The following is a 16,287-nucleotide window of genomic DNA, read 5'->3' as shown; positions in this document are numbered from 1 at the left end:
GCAGGTAAAGATATGGAGCAGCTGTCTCTCTCACCCCTTCTCCTTGTTAACAAAGATCTATTCATTCCTTCACTCCCCCTCCCTCCCTCCCTCTTCCCTCCTACCCCCACCTCACTCCTCCCTCCTCCCCTTCCGCCTCTACCCCCTACCCCCTCCTTCCCTCCTCCCTCCTCTCCCCTTCCTCCTCCCTCCTCCCCTTCCTCCTCCCTCCTCTCCCCTTCCTCCTCCCTCCTCCACCTCGCCACAACCCCTTACCCCCTCCTACCCACCTCCTCCCATCTCTCTCCGTCTCCCCCCTCCCCCTCTCTCCCCCTCCCCCCTCCCCCTCTCTCCCCCCCTCCCCCTCTCTCCCCCTCCCCCCTCTCTCCCCCTCTCCCCTTTCCCCCTCTCCCCCTTCCCTCTCTCCCCCTTTCCCTCTCTCCCCCTTTCCCTCTCTCCCCCTTTCCCTCTCTCCCCCTTTCCCTCTCTCCCCCTTTCCCTCTCTCCCCCTTTCCCTCTCTCCCCTTTCCCTCTCTCCCCTTTCCCTCTCTCCCCTTTCCCTCTCTCCCCCTTTCCCTCTCTCCCTTCCCTCTCTCCCCCTTTCCCTCTCTCCCCCTTTCCCTCTCTCCCCCTTTCCCTCTCTCCCCCTTTCCCTCTCTCCCCCTTTCCCTCTCTCCCCTTCCCCTCTCTCCCCTTCCCTCTCTCCCCTTTCCCTCTCTCTCCCCTCTCTCTCTCCCTCTCCCCTCCTCCCCTCCCTCTCTCCCCTCCCCCCTCTCCCCTCCCACCTCTCTCCCCTCCCCCCTCTCTCCCCTCCCCCCTCTCTCCTCTCTCCCCTCCCCCTCTCTCCCCTCCCCCCTCCCCCTCTCTCCCCTCCCCCCTCTCTCCCCTCCCCCTCACTCTCTCCCCCTCTCTCTCACTCTCACTCTCTCAGAAGGGCCGGGCTAATGAGGTCCGATGGGGTCTGTTGGGGTTGACGGGGTCGGACCGTGTCTGATGGGTTGTGATGAGGGGTGACCAGGTCTGACGTGGTGTCTCTCTCGGTTCCAGAGGGTCCGGGCCCACCGGGATTCCAGCTTTTACTGGGAGATTCCCAACAGTGAAATTAACATCCAGAAACGAATTGGCTCCGGCTCCTTCGGGACAGTCTTCAAGGCCAAATGGCACGGTATGGACCCCCCCATCCGTAACTCCTTCCCCATCACCCATAATTCCCACTCCTCCCAATTCCCCCCCTTCCACCCACTGGTAATACCATCCCCCCCCCACCAGTAATTCCTCCCCATCCATAACTCCCTCCCCGACTGTAACCCCCTCCCCATCGGTAACCCCCTCCCTGTCCGTAACCCCCTCCCTGTCCGTAACCCCCTCCCCGTCCGTAACCCCCTCCCCATCCGTTAACCCCCTCCCCATCCGTAACCGCTAACCATCCATAGCCTATCCCCACTCTTAACCCCCTCCACAGTCTGTAACCACCTGTTCATCCATTAGTAAGCCCTTCCCTCACAACACTGCGACCCTGCATCCGGTTGTTCCCACAAAACCTCCCCCATCGTCCCCGAAAACACCCGCCGTGTCCCCCAGACCCCTGCCATTCCTCCGTCTGATGTTGCTCCTGTGCCCCTGCCCCAGGTGACGTGGCCATCAAGATCCTGAAAGTGACATGTGCTACCCCCGAGCAGTTTCACGCCTTTAAGAATGAGGTACAGGTGTTGAGGTACGTCCAAGGGGCGTGTTTTCGGTCTGTTGGTATCACAGTCCTATCGTGGTAGAGTCTCTCCTTGGGCAGCCTGTGTCCATCTGTGTGAGGAGCTTCCCTGGGAAGGGAGCATGGGTGCGCAGGACGCAGTGAGGGTTGTGTTGGTCCCAGGACACTGGGAGTTTGTTCATTCCCAGTAGGAGTTTCTTTGATCCCAGGACACAGTGAGAGTTTATTGATTCTGGAACACAGTGAGAGTCCGGTTCAGAGCTGGGACCTGGTGGGTGTCTGGTTCGGACCTGGGACCCGGTGGGAGTCTGGTTCGGACCCGGGACCCGGTGGGAGTCTGGTTCAGACCTGGGACCCGGTGGGCGTCTGGTTCAGAGCTGGGACCCGGTGGGTGTCTGGTTCAGAGCTGGGACCCGGTGGGAGTCTGGTTCGGACCTGGGACCCGGTGGGAGTCTGGTTCGGACCTGGGACCCGGTGGGAGTCTCTGGTTCGGACCTGGGACCCGGTGGGAGTCTCTGGTTCGGACCTGGGACCCGGTGGGAGTCTCTGGTTCGGACCTGGGACCCGGTGGGAGTCTCTGGTTCGGACCTGGGACCCGGTGGGAGTCTCTGATTCGGACCTGGGACCCGGTGGGAGTCTGTTTCGGACCTGGGACCCGGTGGGAGTCTGGTTCGGACCTGGAACCCGGTGGGAGTCTGGTTCGGAGCTGGGACCCAGTGGGAGTCTGGTTCGGACCTGGGACCCGGTGGGAGTCTCTGGTTCAGAGCCGGGACCCGGTGGGAGTCTGGTTCAGACCCGGGACCCGGTGGGCGTCTGGTTCAGACCCGGGACCCGGTGGGTGTCTGGTTCGGACCCGGGACCCGGTGGGAGTCTGGTTCAGACCTGGGACCCGGTGGGAGTCTGTTTCGGAGCTGGGACCCGGTGGGAGTCTGGTTCGGACCCGGGACCCGGTGGGTGTCTGGTTCAGAGCTGGGACCCGGTGGGTGTCTGGTTCGGAGCTGGGACCCGGTGGGAGTCTGGTTCAGACCTGGGACCCGTTGGGAGTCTCTGGTTCAGAGCTGGGACCCGGTGGGCGTCTGGTTCGGAGCTGGGACCCGGTGGGAGTCTGTTTTGGAGCTGGGACCCGGTGGGAGTCTCTGGTTCGGACCTGGGACCTGGTGGGAGTCTCTGGTTCGGACATAGGACCCGGTGGGAGTCTCTGATTCGGACCTGGGACCCGGTGGGAGTCTGTTTTGGACCTGGGACCCGGTGGGAGTCTGTCTCGGAGCTGGGACCTGGTGGGAGTCTGGTTTGGAGCTGGGACCCGGTGGGAGTCTGGTTCGGACCTGGAACCCGGTGGGAGTCTGGTTCCGAGCTGGGACCCGGTGGGAGTCTGTTTCGGACCTGGGACCCGGTGGGAGTCTGGTTCGGACCTGGAACCCGGTGGGAGTCTGGTTCGGACCCGGGACCTTGTGGGAGTCTGGTTCAGAGCTGGGACCCGGTGGGCGTCTGGTTCAGAGCTGGGACCCGGTGGGTGTCTGGTTCAGAGCTGGGACCCGGTGGGAGTCTGGTTCGGACCTGGGACCCGGTGGGAGTCTCTGGTTCGGACCTGGGACCCGGTGGGAGTCTCTGGTTCGGACCTGGGACCCGGTGGGAGTCTCTGGTTCGGACCTGGGACCCGGTGGGAGTCTCTGGTTCGGACCTGGGACCCGGTGGGAGTCTGGTTCGGACCTGGGACCCGGTGGGAGTCTGGTTCGGACCTGGGACCCGGTGGGAGTCTGGTTCGGACCTGGGACCCGGTGGGAGTCTCTGGTTCGGACCTGGGACCCGGTGGGAGTCTGGTTCGGACCTGGGACCCGGTGGGAGTCTGGTTCGGACCTGGGACCCGGTGGGAGTCTGGTTCGGACCTGGGACCCGGTGGGAGTCTCTGGTTCGGACCTGGGACCCGGTGGGAGTCTCTGGTTCGGACCTGGGACCCGGTGGGAGTCTCTGGTTCGGACCTGGGACCCGGTGGGAGTCTCTGATTCGGACCTGGGACCCGGTGGGAGTCTGTTTCGGACCTGGGACCCGGTGGGAGTCTGTTTCGGACCTGGGACCCGGTGGGAGTCTGTTTCGGACCTGGGACCCGGTGGGAGTCTGGTTCGGACCTGGAACCCGGTGGGAGTCTGGTTCGGACCTGGAACCCGGTGGGAGTCTGGTTCGGACCTGGAACCCGGTGGGAGTCTGGTTCGGAGCTGGGACCCAGTGGGAGTCTGGTTCAGACCTAGGACCCGGTGGGAGTCTGGTTCAGACCCGGGACCCGGTGGGCGTCTGGTTCAGACCCGGGACCCGGTGGGTGTCTGGTTCGGACCCGGGACCCGGTGGGAGTCTGGTTCAGACCTGGGACCCGGTGGGAGTCTGTTTCGGAGCTGGGACCCGGTGGGAGTCTGGTTCGGACCCGGGACCCGGTGGGTGTCTGGTTCAGAGCTGGGACCCGGTGGGTGTCTGGTTCGGAGCTGGGACCCGGTGGGAGTCTGGTTCGGACCTGGGACCCGTTGGGAGTCTCTGGTTCAGAGCTGGGACCCGGTGGGCGTCTGGTTCGGAGCTGGGACCCGGTGGGAGTCTCTGGTTCGGACCTGGGACCCGGTGGGAGTCTCTGGTTCGGACCTGGGACCCGGTGGGAGTCTCTGGTTCGGACCTGGGACCCGGTGGGAGTCTCTGATTCGGACCTGGGACCCGGTGGGAGTCTGTTTTGGACCTGGGACCCGGTGGGAGTCTGTCTCGGAGCTGGGACCTGGTGGGAGTCTGGTTTGGAGCTGGGACCCGGTGGGAGTCTGGTTCGGACCTGGAACCCGGTGGGAGTCTGGTTCCGAGCTGGGACCCAGTGGGAGTCTGTTTCGGACCTGGGACCCGGTGGGAGTCTGGTTCGGACCTGGAACCCGGTGGGAGTCTGGTTCGGACCCGGGACCTTGTGGGAGTCTGGTTCAGAGCTGGGACCCGGTGGGCGTCTGGTTCAGAGCTGGGACCCGGTGGGTGTCTGGTTCAGAGCTGGGACCCGGTGGGAGTCTAGTTCGGACCTGGGACCCGGTGGGAGTCTGGTTCGGACCTGGGACCCGGTGGGAGTCTCTGGTTCGGACCTGGGACCCGGTGGGAGTCTCTGGTTCGGACCTGGGACCCGGTGGGAGTCTCTGGTTCGGACCTGGGACCCGGTGGGAGTCTCTGATTCGGACCTGGGACCCGGTGGGAGTCTGTTTCGGACCTGGGACCCGGTGGGAGTCTGTTTCGGAACTGGGACCCGGTGGGAGTCTGGTTCGGACCTGGGACCCGGTGGGAGTCTGTTTCGGAGCTGGGACCCGGTGGGAGTCTGGTTCGGACCTGGGACCCGGTGGGAGTCTGGTTCGGACCTGGAACCCGGTGGGAGTCTGGTTCGGACCTGGGATCCGGTGGGAGTCTCTGGTTCGGACCTGGGACCCGGTGGGAGTCTCTGGTTCGGACCTAGGACCTGGTGGGAGTCTCTGATTCGGACCTGGGACCCGGTGGGAGTCTGTTTCAGACCTGGGACCCGGTGGGAGTCTGGTTCGGACCTGGAACCCGGTGGGAGTCTGGTTTGGAGCTGGGACCCAGTGGGAGTCTGGTTCGGACCTGGGACCCGGTGGGAGTCTCTGGTTCAGAGCCGGGACCCGGTGGGAGTCTGGTTCAGACCCGGGACCCGGTGGGCGTCTGGTTCAGACCCGGGACCCGGTGGGTGTCTGGTTCGGACCCGGGACCCGGTGGGAGTCTGGTTCAGACCTGGGACCCGGTGGGAGTCTGTTTCGGAGCTGGGACCCGGTGGGAGTCTGGTTCGGACCCGGGACCCGGTGGGCGTCTGGTTCAGAGCTGGGACCCGGTGGGTGTCTGGTTCGGAGCTGGGACCCGGTGGGAGTCTGGTTCGGACCTGGGACCCGTTGGGAGTCTCTGGTTCAGAGCTGGGACCCGGTGGGCGTCTGGTTCAGAGCTGGGACCCGGTGGGAGTCTCTGGTTCGGACCTGGGACCTGGTGGGAGTCTCTGGTTCGGACATAGGACCCGGTGGGAGTCTCTGATTCGGACCTGGGACCCGGTGGGAGTCTGTCTCGGAGCTGGGACCTGGTGGGAGTCTGGTTTGGAGCTGGGACCCGGTGGGAGTCTGGTTCGGACCTGGAACCCGGTGGGAGTCTGGTTCCGAGCTGGGACCCAGTGGGAGTCTGTTTCGGACCTGGGACCCGGTGGGAGTCTGGTTCGGACCTGGAACCCGGTGGGAGTCTGGTTCGGACCCTGGACCTTGTGGGAGTCTGGTTCAGAGCTGGGACCCGGTGGGCGTCTGGTTCAGAGCTGGGACCCGGTGGGTGTCTGGTTCGGAGCTGGGACCCGGTGGGAGTCTAGTTCGGACCTGGGACCCGGTGGGAGTCTGGTTCGGACCTGGGACCCGGTGGGAGTCTCTGGTTCGGACCTGGGACCCGGTGGGAGTCTCTGGTTCGGACCTAGGACCCGGTGGGAGTCTCTGATTCGGACCTGGGACCCGGTGGGAGTCTGTTTCGGACCTGGGACCCGGTGGGAGTCTGTTTCGGAGCTGGGACCCGGTGGGAGTCTGGTTCGGACCTGGGACCCGGTGGGAGTCTGTTTTGGGCCTGGGACCCGGTGGGAGTCTGTTTCGGACCTGGAACCCGGTGGGAGTCTGTCTCGGACCTGGAACCCGGTGGGAGTCTGGTTCGGAGCTGGGACCCGGTGGGAGTCTGGTTCGGACCTGGGATCCGGTGGGAGTCTCTGGTTCGGACCTGGGACCCGGTGGGAGTCTCTGGTTCGGACCTAGGACCTGGTGGGAGTCTCTGATTCGGACCTGGGACCCGGTGGGAGTCTGTTTCAGACCTGGGACCCGGTGGGAGTCTGTTTCGGAGCTGGGACCCGGTGGGAGTCTGGTTCGGACCTGGAACCCGGTGGGAGTCTGGTTCGGAGCTGGGACCCAGTGGAGTCTGGTTCGGACCCGGGACCCAGTGGGCGTCTGGTGCAGAGCTGGGACCCGGTGGGCGTCTGGTTCGGACCCGGGACCCGGTGGGAGTCTGGTTCAGACCTGGGACCCGGTGGGAGTCTGTTTCAGAGCTGGGACCCGGTGGGAGTCTGGTTCGGAGCTGGAACCCGGTGGGAGTCTGGTTCGGAGCTGGGACCCGGTGGGAGTCTGGTTCGGACCTGGGACTCGTTGGGAGTCTGTGGTTCAGAGCTGGGACCCGGTGGGCGTCTGGTTCCGGTGGGAGTCTGTTTTGGAGCTGGGACCCGGTGGGAGTCTCTGGTTCGGACCTGGGACCCGGTGGGAGTCTCTGGTTCGGACCTGGGACCCGGTGGGAGTCTCTGATTCGGACCTGGGACCCAGTGGGAGTCTGTTTCGGACCTGGGACCCGGTGGGAGTCTGGTTTCGGACCTGGAACCCGGTGGGAGTCTGGGTCGGATCTGGGACCCAGTGGGAGTCTGGTTCGGACCTGGGACCCGGTGGGAGTCTCTGGTTCGGAGCCGGGACCCGGTGGGAGTCTGGTTCAGACCCGGGACCCGGTGGGCGTCTGGTTCAGAGCTGGGACCCGGTGGGTGTCTGGTTCGGACCTGGGACCCGGTGGGAGTCTGTTTCGGAGCTGGGACCCGTTGGGAGTCTGGTTCGGACCTGGAACCCGGTGGGAGTCTGGTTCGGAGCTGGGACCCGGTGGGAGTCTGTTTTGGAACTGGGACCCGGTGGGAGTCTGGTTCGGACCTGGGACCCGTTGGGAGTCTCTGGTTCAGACCTGGGACCCGGTGGGCGTCTGGTTCAGACCTGGGACCCGATGGGAGTCTCTGGTTCAGACCTGGGACCCGGTAGGAGTTTTGTTCCCGGCGGGGTGTTCAATTTGATTCCGACGAGGGGTGTTCTGTTTGTTCCAGTGGGGGTTTGATCCCGGGAGGTGGCACTAAGGGATTGGAACGTGCTGCCCACACTAACTGCCCCCTCCCATCGCCCCCACAGGAAGACGAGGCACGTGAACATCCTGCTCTTCATGGGGTTCATGTCGAAGCCGCGGATGGCAATCGTCACGCAGTGGTGCGAGGGCAGCAGCCTGTACAGGCACATCCACGTCCTGGAGACCCGCTTCGACACGCTGCAGCTTATCGACGTCGCCCGACAGACCGCACAGGGCATGGAGTACGCACCGCGGACGCGCCTGGCGGGGAAACTGGTTGGGGAGGGAGGGGCTGGTCAGCCTGACTGGGTAGAGGAGGGACCAAATGCAGTGAGAGGGTGTGTGGTTACCGGTCACTGAGGGAGGGGATGGTAGGGGCTGGTCAGCATGTTGAGGGAGGTGGATAACAGCGGGGGGGAGGGGGGAAATTCTGGGATGGGATAGGGCTGGTTGGTGACTCTGTGTGGGGACTTCTGTGGGTGCAGAGGTGGAACAGGTAAGAATGGGTGGGGATGGTTATTCAGGGGTGGGGTTGAGTGTCTCTGAATGTGAGAGGGTTGTGGGGAGGGCAGTGCGATTGGACCAGTAGGGGAGTTGGGGCTTGGCTTTGGATGGAGGCTTCACGCTCCCACCTCTACCCTCTGGTTTCCATGGTGATGGTGAGTGGGTAATGGGATGTTTCAGACTCGTCTCCCATCTCCCACGCTCTCAGCCCGACTTCAGCCTCTTCCCCCTCGTTCCCACCCTCTAACCTTCTCTCCATCTCTTGCAGTTACCTCCACGCGAAGAACATCATCCACCGTGACCTAAAGTCCAACAGTATCCTGTCTGCTCGTCTCCCCCAACTTCTTCCCTTCCCTTGGACCAGTACACTGCCACTGACCGGGCACCCCAGCTTCCCATCCACAAACTTGCTCCCCTCAAACCCCTGTCCCTCCTTCTCTCCTCCTCCCCTCTCCCTCCCCTTCACCCCCCACCCCTCTCCCTCCTCCTCTCCTCCTCCCCTCCTCCCCTCCCCTTCACCCCTCACCCCTTGACCTCCACCCTCTCCACTCCCCTCACCACTCTCCCACCTCAACCTCCCCCTCAACTTCCCCCACTCCCCTGTCCCACTACCCACCCTCTCCTCCTCCCCTTCCCCTCCCTCACACCACTCTCTCCCTCCCCTCTCACCTCTTCCCACTATCCCACCTCTCCCAACCCTCTCTCCTCCACTCCTTCTCGCCTCCTCCCTCGCCCCCTCCTCACTGCTTCTCCCTCTCTCTTCCTTTCCCTCTACCCCCTCTCTCCCTCACCCTCTCCATCCTCCATTCCCTCTCCCTCCCTCCCCCATCGCCTGGTGGATGAGTTGGTTTCTCCTGCAGTGCAGATGATGGGGAGGGAGAGCCAAGAGATGGGAACCCAGTGTGACAGGATGGGGTAGATCTGCTCCCTCAGGGACCCCTGAGACCAGGGTTGTGTGTGTCTGCGTTAGCGTGTGTGGAGTTTGCACATTCTCCCTGCGACCACGTGATCTCCCCCCCGCCCGCCTCCACCGCCCCCGATCGATCCAGTTCCCTCCCACGTCCCGATGAACGTGCGGGATCGGTGGGTTAGTGGTTGCTCCAGTGTGTGTGGGTGTGGGGGAGAATCTGGGAGGAGTTGATTGGAACATCCCTCCAGATTCAGTCCATCACCTGCACACACGGGGGGACAGTTAACCCCCACCCACCCCACACGCTCGGTGTACGCGCATTCTCGAGGACAGCCACAGGCTCAGTGAGCTGAACTCCCTGTCTCAGTGCTTGAGAATGAGAGAGCGAGGTGGGGAGTGACTCGAAGGCCAGGAGCGGCAGGTCCAAGGAGGAGGGGCAAGCACCCATGGGTGGGAGAGGGTGCCGGAGGGACGGGGAGCAGGTCAGTGCTGGAGTGGGCAAGGGTGGCTGGGCTCTTCCCTCTCTGGTGCATTTTCCTTCACGGCCCCCTCCCCCTGCACTCAGACATCTTCCTGCACGAGGGCCTGACGGTGAAGATCGGCGATTTCGGCCTGGCGACGGTGAAATCGCGGTGGAGCGGTTCCCAGCAGGTGGAGCAGCCCAGTGGCTCGATCCTCTGGATGGTGAGTCGGTGGGAACGCGATCCTCTGCCTCTCCTGGCCACAGCACGTCCTCCCCCAAGTAAGAGCGTGTTTCCAATAGTGGAGAGAGTCTAGGACCTAAGGGCACAGCCTCAGATTAGGAGGACATCCTTTAAGAACAAAATGAACTCTCTGAGCACCATTGTGCACAGCTTTTGGGCCCTGTTTTTCACTGAGGATACGCTGCATCAGCGAGCGTCCAAAAGGCGGTTTACGGGATGACCCTGGGAGTGAAAGGGTCAGCCTCAGCGCACTGTGTAATGACCTCACTGCAGAGGGTCCCGGGAGTTTCACAAGAATGATCCCGGGAGTGAAAGGGTTAACGTACGAGAAGCTTGTGATGGCTCTGAGCCGTACTGGCCAGAGTTTAGAGGAATCGGGGATTTCATCGAAACCTATCAAATGTTGAGAGGCATGGATAGAGTGGATGTAGAGAGGAGGTTGCCTGTCGTGGGGGAGTCTCAGACCAGAAGGCACAGCCTCAGGTTAGAAGGACGTCCATTTAGAACAGCGATGAGTCTTTAGCCAGAGGGTGATGAATCTGTGGACGCCAAGTCGTTGGGTATGTTTGAAATGGAGGTCAATAGGCCCTTGATTACTAGGGTTACAGGGAGAATGGGGTTGAGAGAGATAATCAGTCAGCCATGAGGGAATGGTGGAGCAGACTCAATGGGCCGAATAGCCTCATTTTGTGCCTATGTCACAGTTTATTGCCCCGTGTGCTCATCACAGGCATGTAGATACGGACAGCAGGCCGATTACAAATTGTTACAAAGCAGCGAAGCAGACATCTTCACGCTGGCAATCAGCCCAGGCGTACCTCTGTGATGCGTGCCTAGCCCACACGGGGACCTGTAAACGGGGTCCCAGTGAGTTCAAAGGGAGCGGGAAACGGGGTCCCAGTGAGTTCAAAGGGAGCGGGAAACGGGGCCCCGCTGGGTGTAAAGGGAGCGGAAGATGGGGTCCCAGTGGGTTTAAAAGGGAGCGGGATACGGTGTCCCAGTGGGTTTAAAGGGAGCGGGATACGGGGTCCCAGTGGGTGTAAAGGGAGCAGAAGACGGGGTCCCAGTGGGTTTAAAAGGGAGCGGGATACGGTGTCCCAGTGGGTTTAAAGGGAGTGGGATATGGGGTCCCAGTGGGTTTAAAGGGAGTGGGATACGGGGTCCCAGTGGGTTTAAAAGGAGTGGGATACGGGGTCCCAGTGGGTTTAAAAGGAGTGGGATACGGGGTCCCAGTGGGTTTAAAAGGGAGCGGGATACGGGGTCCCAGTGGGTTTAAAAGGAGTGGGATACGGGGTCCCAGTGGGTTTAAAGGGAGCGGGATACGGGGTCCCAGTGAGTTTAAAGTAAGTGGGATACGGGGTCCCAGTGGGTTTAAAAGGAGTGGGATACGGGGTCCCAGTGGGTTTAAAAGGAGTGGGATACGGGGTCCCAGTGGGTTTAAAAGGAGTGGGATACGGGGTCCCAGTGGATTTAAAGGGAGCGAGATACGGGGTCCCGGTGGGTTTAAAGTAAGTGGGACACGGGATCGCAGTGGGTTTAAAGGGAGTGGGAAATGGAGTTCCTGTAGCTTTGGAGGGAGCAGTAAACAGGGTCCTGGTGGGTTTAAAGGGATTGGGATATGGAGTTCCAAAGGGAGTGGGGAATAGGGTTCCTGTAGGTTGGAGGGAGTGGTGCGTTTAACAGGAGTGGAAAATAGGGTCCTGGTGGGTGCCAAGCCATCAGAACCCCAGGATACTCGGAGCAGATTTTAAGAGTTTCCTGTCTGTTCAGCACCACGTGCTCAGTGCACGCCTGTCGGCTCATCTCCACTCTGGTCCCCCACATTCCCCGTTTTCCATTACTTTCCAGGCTCCAGAGGTGATCAGGATGCAGGACAACAACCCCTACAGCTTCCAGTCGGATGTCTATGCCTACGGGATTGTGCTGTACGAGATCATGAGTGGGACCCTCCCCTACTCCCACATCAGCAACCGTGACCAGGTACCAGGAGTGGGGAGGGTCAGACTAAGGAGGGGGAACAGGGTGGGAGTACCCCAGGGACAGGCGTACTGAGACGGTGTACAGAGGAGGAACAGGGTGGGGACAGACTGAGTAAGGCTGTACTGGGACAGACTGCAAGGGGTACTGGCCAGGGACAGGTGTGCTGGGGTAGTCTCAGGAGGGGAAACGGGGTGGGGACTGACCGAGGAAGGGTGTAGTCAGACTGGAGAAAGGTGTACTGAAACAGACTAGGGAGTCAGACAGGGTGGGGACAGACTGGGGAAGGGTGTACTGGGACGGGTGAGGGAGGAGGAACAGGGTGGGGACAGACTGAGTAAGGCTGTACTGGGACGGACTGCAAGGGGTACTGGGCAGGGACAGGTGTACTGGGGTGGTCTCGGGAGGGGGAGCAGGGTGGGAACTGACGAGGGAAAGGTATACTGAATCAGACCAGGGTGGGGACTGACCGGAGAAGGGTGTACTGAGACGGATGAGGGAGTCGGACAGGGTGGGGACAGACTGGGGAAGGGTGCACTGAGTCAGACCGGGGGGGAAAACAGGGTGGACACAGACCGGAGAAGGGTGTACTGGGACGGATGAGAGAGGAGGAACAGGGTGGGGGCAGACTGGGTAAGGCTGTACTGGGATGGACTGCAAGCGGTACTGGGCAGGGACAGGTATACTGGGGTGGTCTCGGGAGGGGGAACAGGGTGAGGACTGACCAGGGAAGGGTATACTGAGTCAGACCAGGGTGGGAACTGACCGGAGAAGGGTGTCCTGAGACGAATGAGGGAGTCGGACAGGGTGGGGACAGACTGGGGAAGGGTGTACTGGGACGGATGAGGGAGGAGGAACAGGGTGGGGGAGGACCAGAGAAGGGTGTACTGGGACGGACAGCAAGGGGTATTGAATGGGGCACGTGTACTGCGCAGACTAAGGGGGAACAGGGTAGGGACTGACCGAGAAAGGGTATTTGGGGATGGACTACAAAGGGGGAATGGGGTAAGGGCACGCCGAGGGAGGGAGTACTGGGGTGAACTAGGGAGGCAAAACATGGTGGGCCTGCTATGCTCCCTCAGTGTGGACCCCCGCTCAGCCCCTCACCCGGTTTGTTGAGCGTTGGGCTGGAGTCTGACTCTGTCTGAGGTATATGCCTACTGAGCCCTCTTACTCAGTGCTGCCTCATGGCGGTCTCCTCTGTCTCATTCCCCCTTTGCTGCCCCACTCTCTTTCCCCCCCTTGCCTTCCCCCTTCACTCTCCTACCCCATAACCATGCTGCCCATCACCCTCACAGCTTCCCTCCCTCACCTGAACCTTGGGGGTCTTTGATTTACTCACCGAACCTGCACGTTCGTGGGACGCGGGAGGATGGATCAGCGGAGGGAGTGGTGTACAGGTTGGGTGAGTGGGGAAGAAGGGGATTGTACGGGGAGGATAAGGTGGGCTGTGGAGGAGACAAGGAGAGCTGTGGGAAGAGCAGGAGCTGACCAGTATCCCATCACCTCGCTCCCCCCACCCCCCAACACAGATTATCTTCATGGTGGGCCGTGGGTACCTGAGTCCTGACCTCAGCAAGGTCCACAGCAACTGCCCCAAGGCCATGAGGAGGCTCATCGTCGACTGCACCAAGTTCAAACGTGAGGAGCGGCCCCTCTTCATCCAGGTATGGAGATCCCACCCCCACCATCCTCCCTCCCAGAGCTTAGGGAGGGAGGGGTCACGGAGACAGGGTGGGGTGTTGGGGAGAGAGGGGCTCAGAGACAGGGAGGTGTGGGAGATTGAGGGGGTCACAAAGACTGGGAAAAGATCGGGGAGGGGGAGGGGGTCATGGGAATGGGGAAGGATGTAGGGAAGGGATAGAGTCACAAAGACTGGGAGAGGGGGAGGGAGGGGGTCATGGGAATGGAGAATGGTGCAGAGGAGGGACAGGGTCCCAAAGACTGGAAGGATGAGGGAGGAGGAACAGGGTGGGGGAGGACCAGAGAAGGGTGTACTGGGACGGACAGCAAGGGGTATTGAATGGGGCACGTGTACTGCGCAGACTAAGGGGGAACAGGGTAGGGACTGACCGAGAAAGGGTATTTGGGGATGGACTACAAAGGGGGTATCACAGAAATGACAAAGGGGTTTGGAGAGGGAGGAACTCTCAGTATCGGGGTGAGGTGGAGAGAGTGGGAGGACAGGAGTGGGCATGTGATATGTGACCCCTGTATATGCTCCTCAGATCCTGGCCTCCATCGAGATGCTGCAGCGTTCTCTGCCCAAGATCGAGCGCAGTGCCTCTGAGCCATCCCTCCACCGCGTGGTCCAGGCCGAGGACTTCAACCCCTTCCTGCTCACCACCTCTCGCCTGGTGCCGGCTTAGAGCCCTTCCCTGGTTTCCTGATCATTTCTGCCAGAGGGCGACCCTGCCCTCCCCGAAGGGAGACTCTTCCCCCTCCCACACCCTGTTTCCACTCCCCCCCTCCAAATATGTGTCCAGAGTGGCAGTGATTGCCAGAGTCTTCATAGTATCTCACGTAACTTCCCCAGGGCCTTCGTCTCTGGCCCCTCACCTCCTGGTACCTTTTGTCCATGGCTCCTTGTCTTCTGGACTCTCAAACTCGGCCTCCTCAATTTCCAAAGATTCAAATCTCTGCCCCCCCGCCTTGTCCTCCTCCCAGATCCTTCCACTCTGAGCCCTCATCCTCAGGTGCTTTGTACCCTACCCCTCCTCCTCTGAGGGGTTCCAACAGTGGCCTTACATACTAGTTTCAAGCTGCCTGGTGGGGTGTGGAGTCTGGTCCATCCCCCTCTCCTGTCGGGAAGGTCCCACTGTACTGATTGCTGCGGACATTCCGTGGAGCAGGATGGACCCATGTGCCAGGAGCTGGTGTCCCGGTAACCCTCTGCCCAGGGTCAGCGGAGAAGCCCTTCTGTGGCTCACGGTGACCACTGGCACGGCCCACCCAGGCAGTTTAGTCCTGCCTCGATATCGGATGCAATGTTTCACATTCCTAATCTTCTGGGATTAAAATCGATTTTACACTGAACTCTGGTCTGTGACTCAGCTATCCTCTATAACAGGGGTCCCCAACCTTTTTTGCATTGCGGACCGGCCAACCAGAGGGGGAGGGTGTGTTAGGGTTGCCAACGGACAAGAGTCCCGAGAAAGACTAGCATGACCATGAAGCCTTGCGCGGGCACCTGTGTGCGCATGCGTGTACGTGCCAATTTTTTTCTACAAATCGTTTTTGGCGATTCTGTTCGCAGGGGGAGGGGCTGTTAATCACGACCGGAATATAGGTGATAAGTGGCTAATACACTCAATTTCGTTTCTAAAAGGGTTTATCTAATGAATTTAATATTAAACACAGCGCATATTTTCCTCGCATGAATATAGTGATAAGTCACTTATCAGGGGAGGACAGGGGAGCTTGAAGTAAGTGTTCAACGAACTTCCAGTAGAAGTGGTAGAGGCAGGTTCGATATTATCATTTAAAGAAAAATTGGATAGGTATATGGACAGAAAAGGAACGGAGGATTATGGGCTGAGTGCAGGTCAGTGGGACTAGGTGAGAGTAGCGTTCGACACGGACTAGAAGGGCCGAGATTGCCTGTTTCCGTGCTGTAATTTTTATATGGTTATATAAGTCACTTATAAGTCAATAGCATCATAACATTTTAAGTAACATTTGGATATTAAACACACCGCATATTTTCCCCGTATGAACATATAGAATCATTGAAACACACCAATATCGCTGAATCAGTGGAAGCCCTGGGCTTGTTTAGAAACATAGAAACATAGAAAATAGGTGCAGGAGTAGGCCATTCGGCCCTTCGAGCCTGCACCGCCATTTATTATGATCATGGCTGATCATCCAACTCAGAACCCAGCCTTCCCTCCATACCCCCTGACCCCTGTAGCCACAAGGGCCATATCTAACTTCCTTTTAAACATAGCTAATGAACTGGCCTCAACAGTTTGCTGTGGCAGAGAATTCCACAGATTCACCACTCTCTGTGTGAAGAAGTTTTTCCTAACCTCAGTCCTAAAAGGCTTCCCCTCTATCCTCAAACTGTGACCCCTCGTTCTAGACCTCCCCAACATCGGGAACAATCTTCCCGCATCTAGCCTGTCCAATCCCTTTAGGATCTTATACGTTTCAATCAGATCCCCCCTCAATCTTCTAAATTCCAACGAGTACAAGCCCAGTTCATCCAGTCTTTCTTCATATGAAAGACCTGCCATCCCAGGAATCAATCTGGTGAACCTTCTTTGTACTCCCTCTATGGCAAAGATGTCTTTCCTCAGATTAGGGGACCAAAACTGCACACAATACTCCAGGTGTGGTCTCACCAAGGCCTTGTACAACTGCAGTAGTACCTCCCTGCTCCTGTACTCGAATCCTCTCGCTATAAATGCCAGCATACCGTTCGCCTTTTTCACCGCCTGCTGTACCTGCATGCCCACTTTCAATGACTGGTGTATAATGACACCCAGGTCTCGTTGCACCTCCCCTTTTCCTAATCGGCCACCATTCAGATAATAATCTGTTTTCCTATTTTTGCCACCAAAGTGGATAACTTCACATTTATCCACATTAAATTGCATCTGCCATGAGTTTGC

The 16,287-nt window shown here is 60.2% G+C and overlaps 1 protein-coding gene across 4 annotated transcripts in view; it reads left to right on the top strand.

The window, feature by feature from the left end:
• araf (A-Raf proto-oncogene, serine/threonine kinase) overlaps window positions 1-14,707 on the top strand; it is a 53,315-nt gene extending 38,608 nt beyond the window's left edge. For all 4 annotated transcript variants that reach the window (XM_063035034.1, XM_063035035.1, XM_063035036.1 and 1 more), the window contains 8 exons: window positions 1,027-1,144; window positions 1,609-1,693; window positions 7,642-7,818; window positions 8,349-8,395; window positions 9,556-9,674; window positions 11,543-11,674; window positions 13,204-13,338; window positions 13,900-14,707. In XM_063035034.1, coding sequence (XP_062891104.1) covers window positions 1,027-1,144; window positions 1,609-1,693; window positions 7,642-7,818; window positions 8,349-8,395; window positions 9,556-9,674; window positions 11,543-11,674; window positions 13,204-13,338; window positions 13,900-14,040 — 954 coding nt within the window. In that variant the 3' untranslated portion in view covers window positions 14,041-14,707. The remainder of the gene's footprint in view (window positions 1-1,026; window positions 1,145-1,608; window positions 1,694-7,641; window positions 7,819-8,348; window positions 8,396-9,555; window positions 9,675-11,542; window positions 11,675-13,203; window positions 13,339-13,899) is intronic.
• The last annotated feature ends 1,580 nt before the right edge of the window (window positions 14,708-16,287 follow it).

This window comes from Mobula hypostoma, chromosome 28, assembly GCF_963921235.1.
Source record: "Mobula hypostoma chromosome 28, sMobHyp1.1, whole genome shotgun sequence".
Taxonomy (NCBI): Eukaryota; Metazoa; Chordata; class Chondrichthyes; order Myliobatiformes; family Myliobatidae; genus Mobula; species Mobula hypostoma.
The sequence above is the reverse complement of the archived record's forward strand: the minus strand, read 5'-3'. Positions and strand labels throughout refer to the sequence as shown.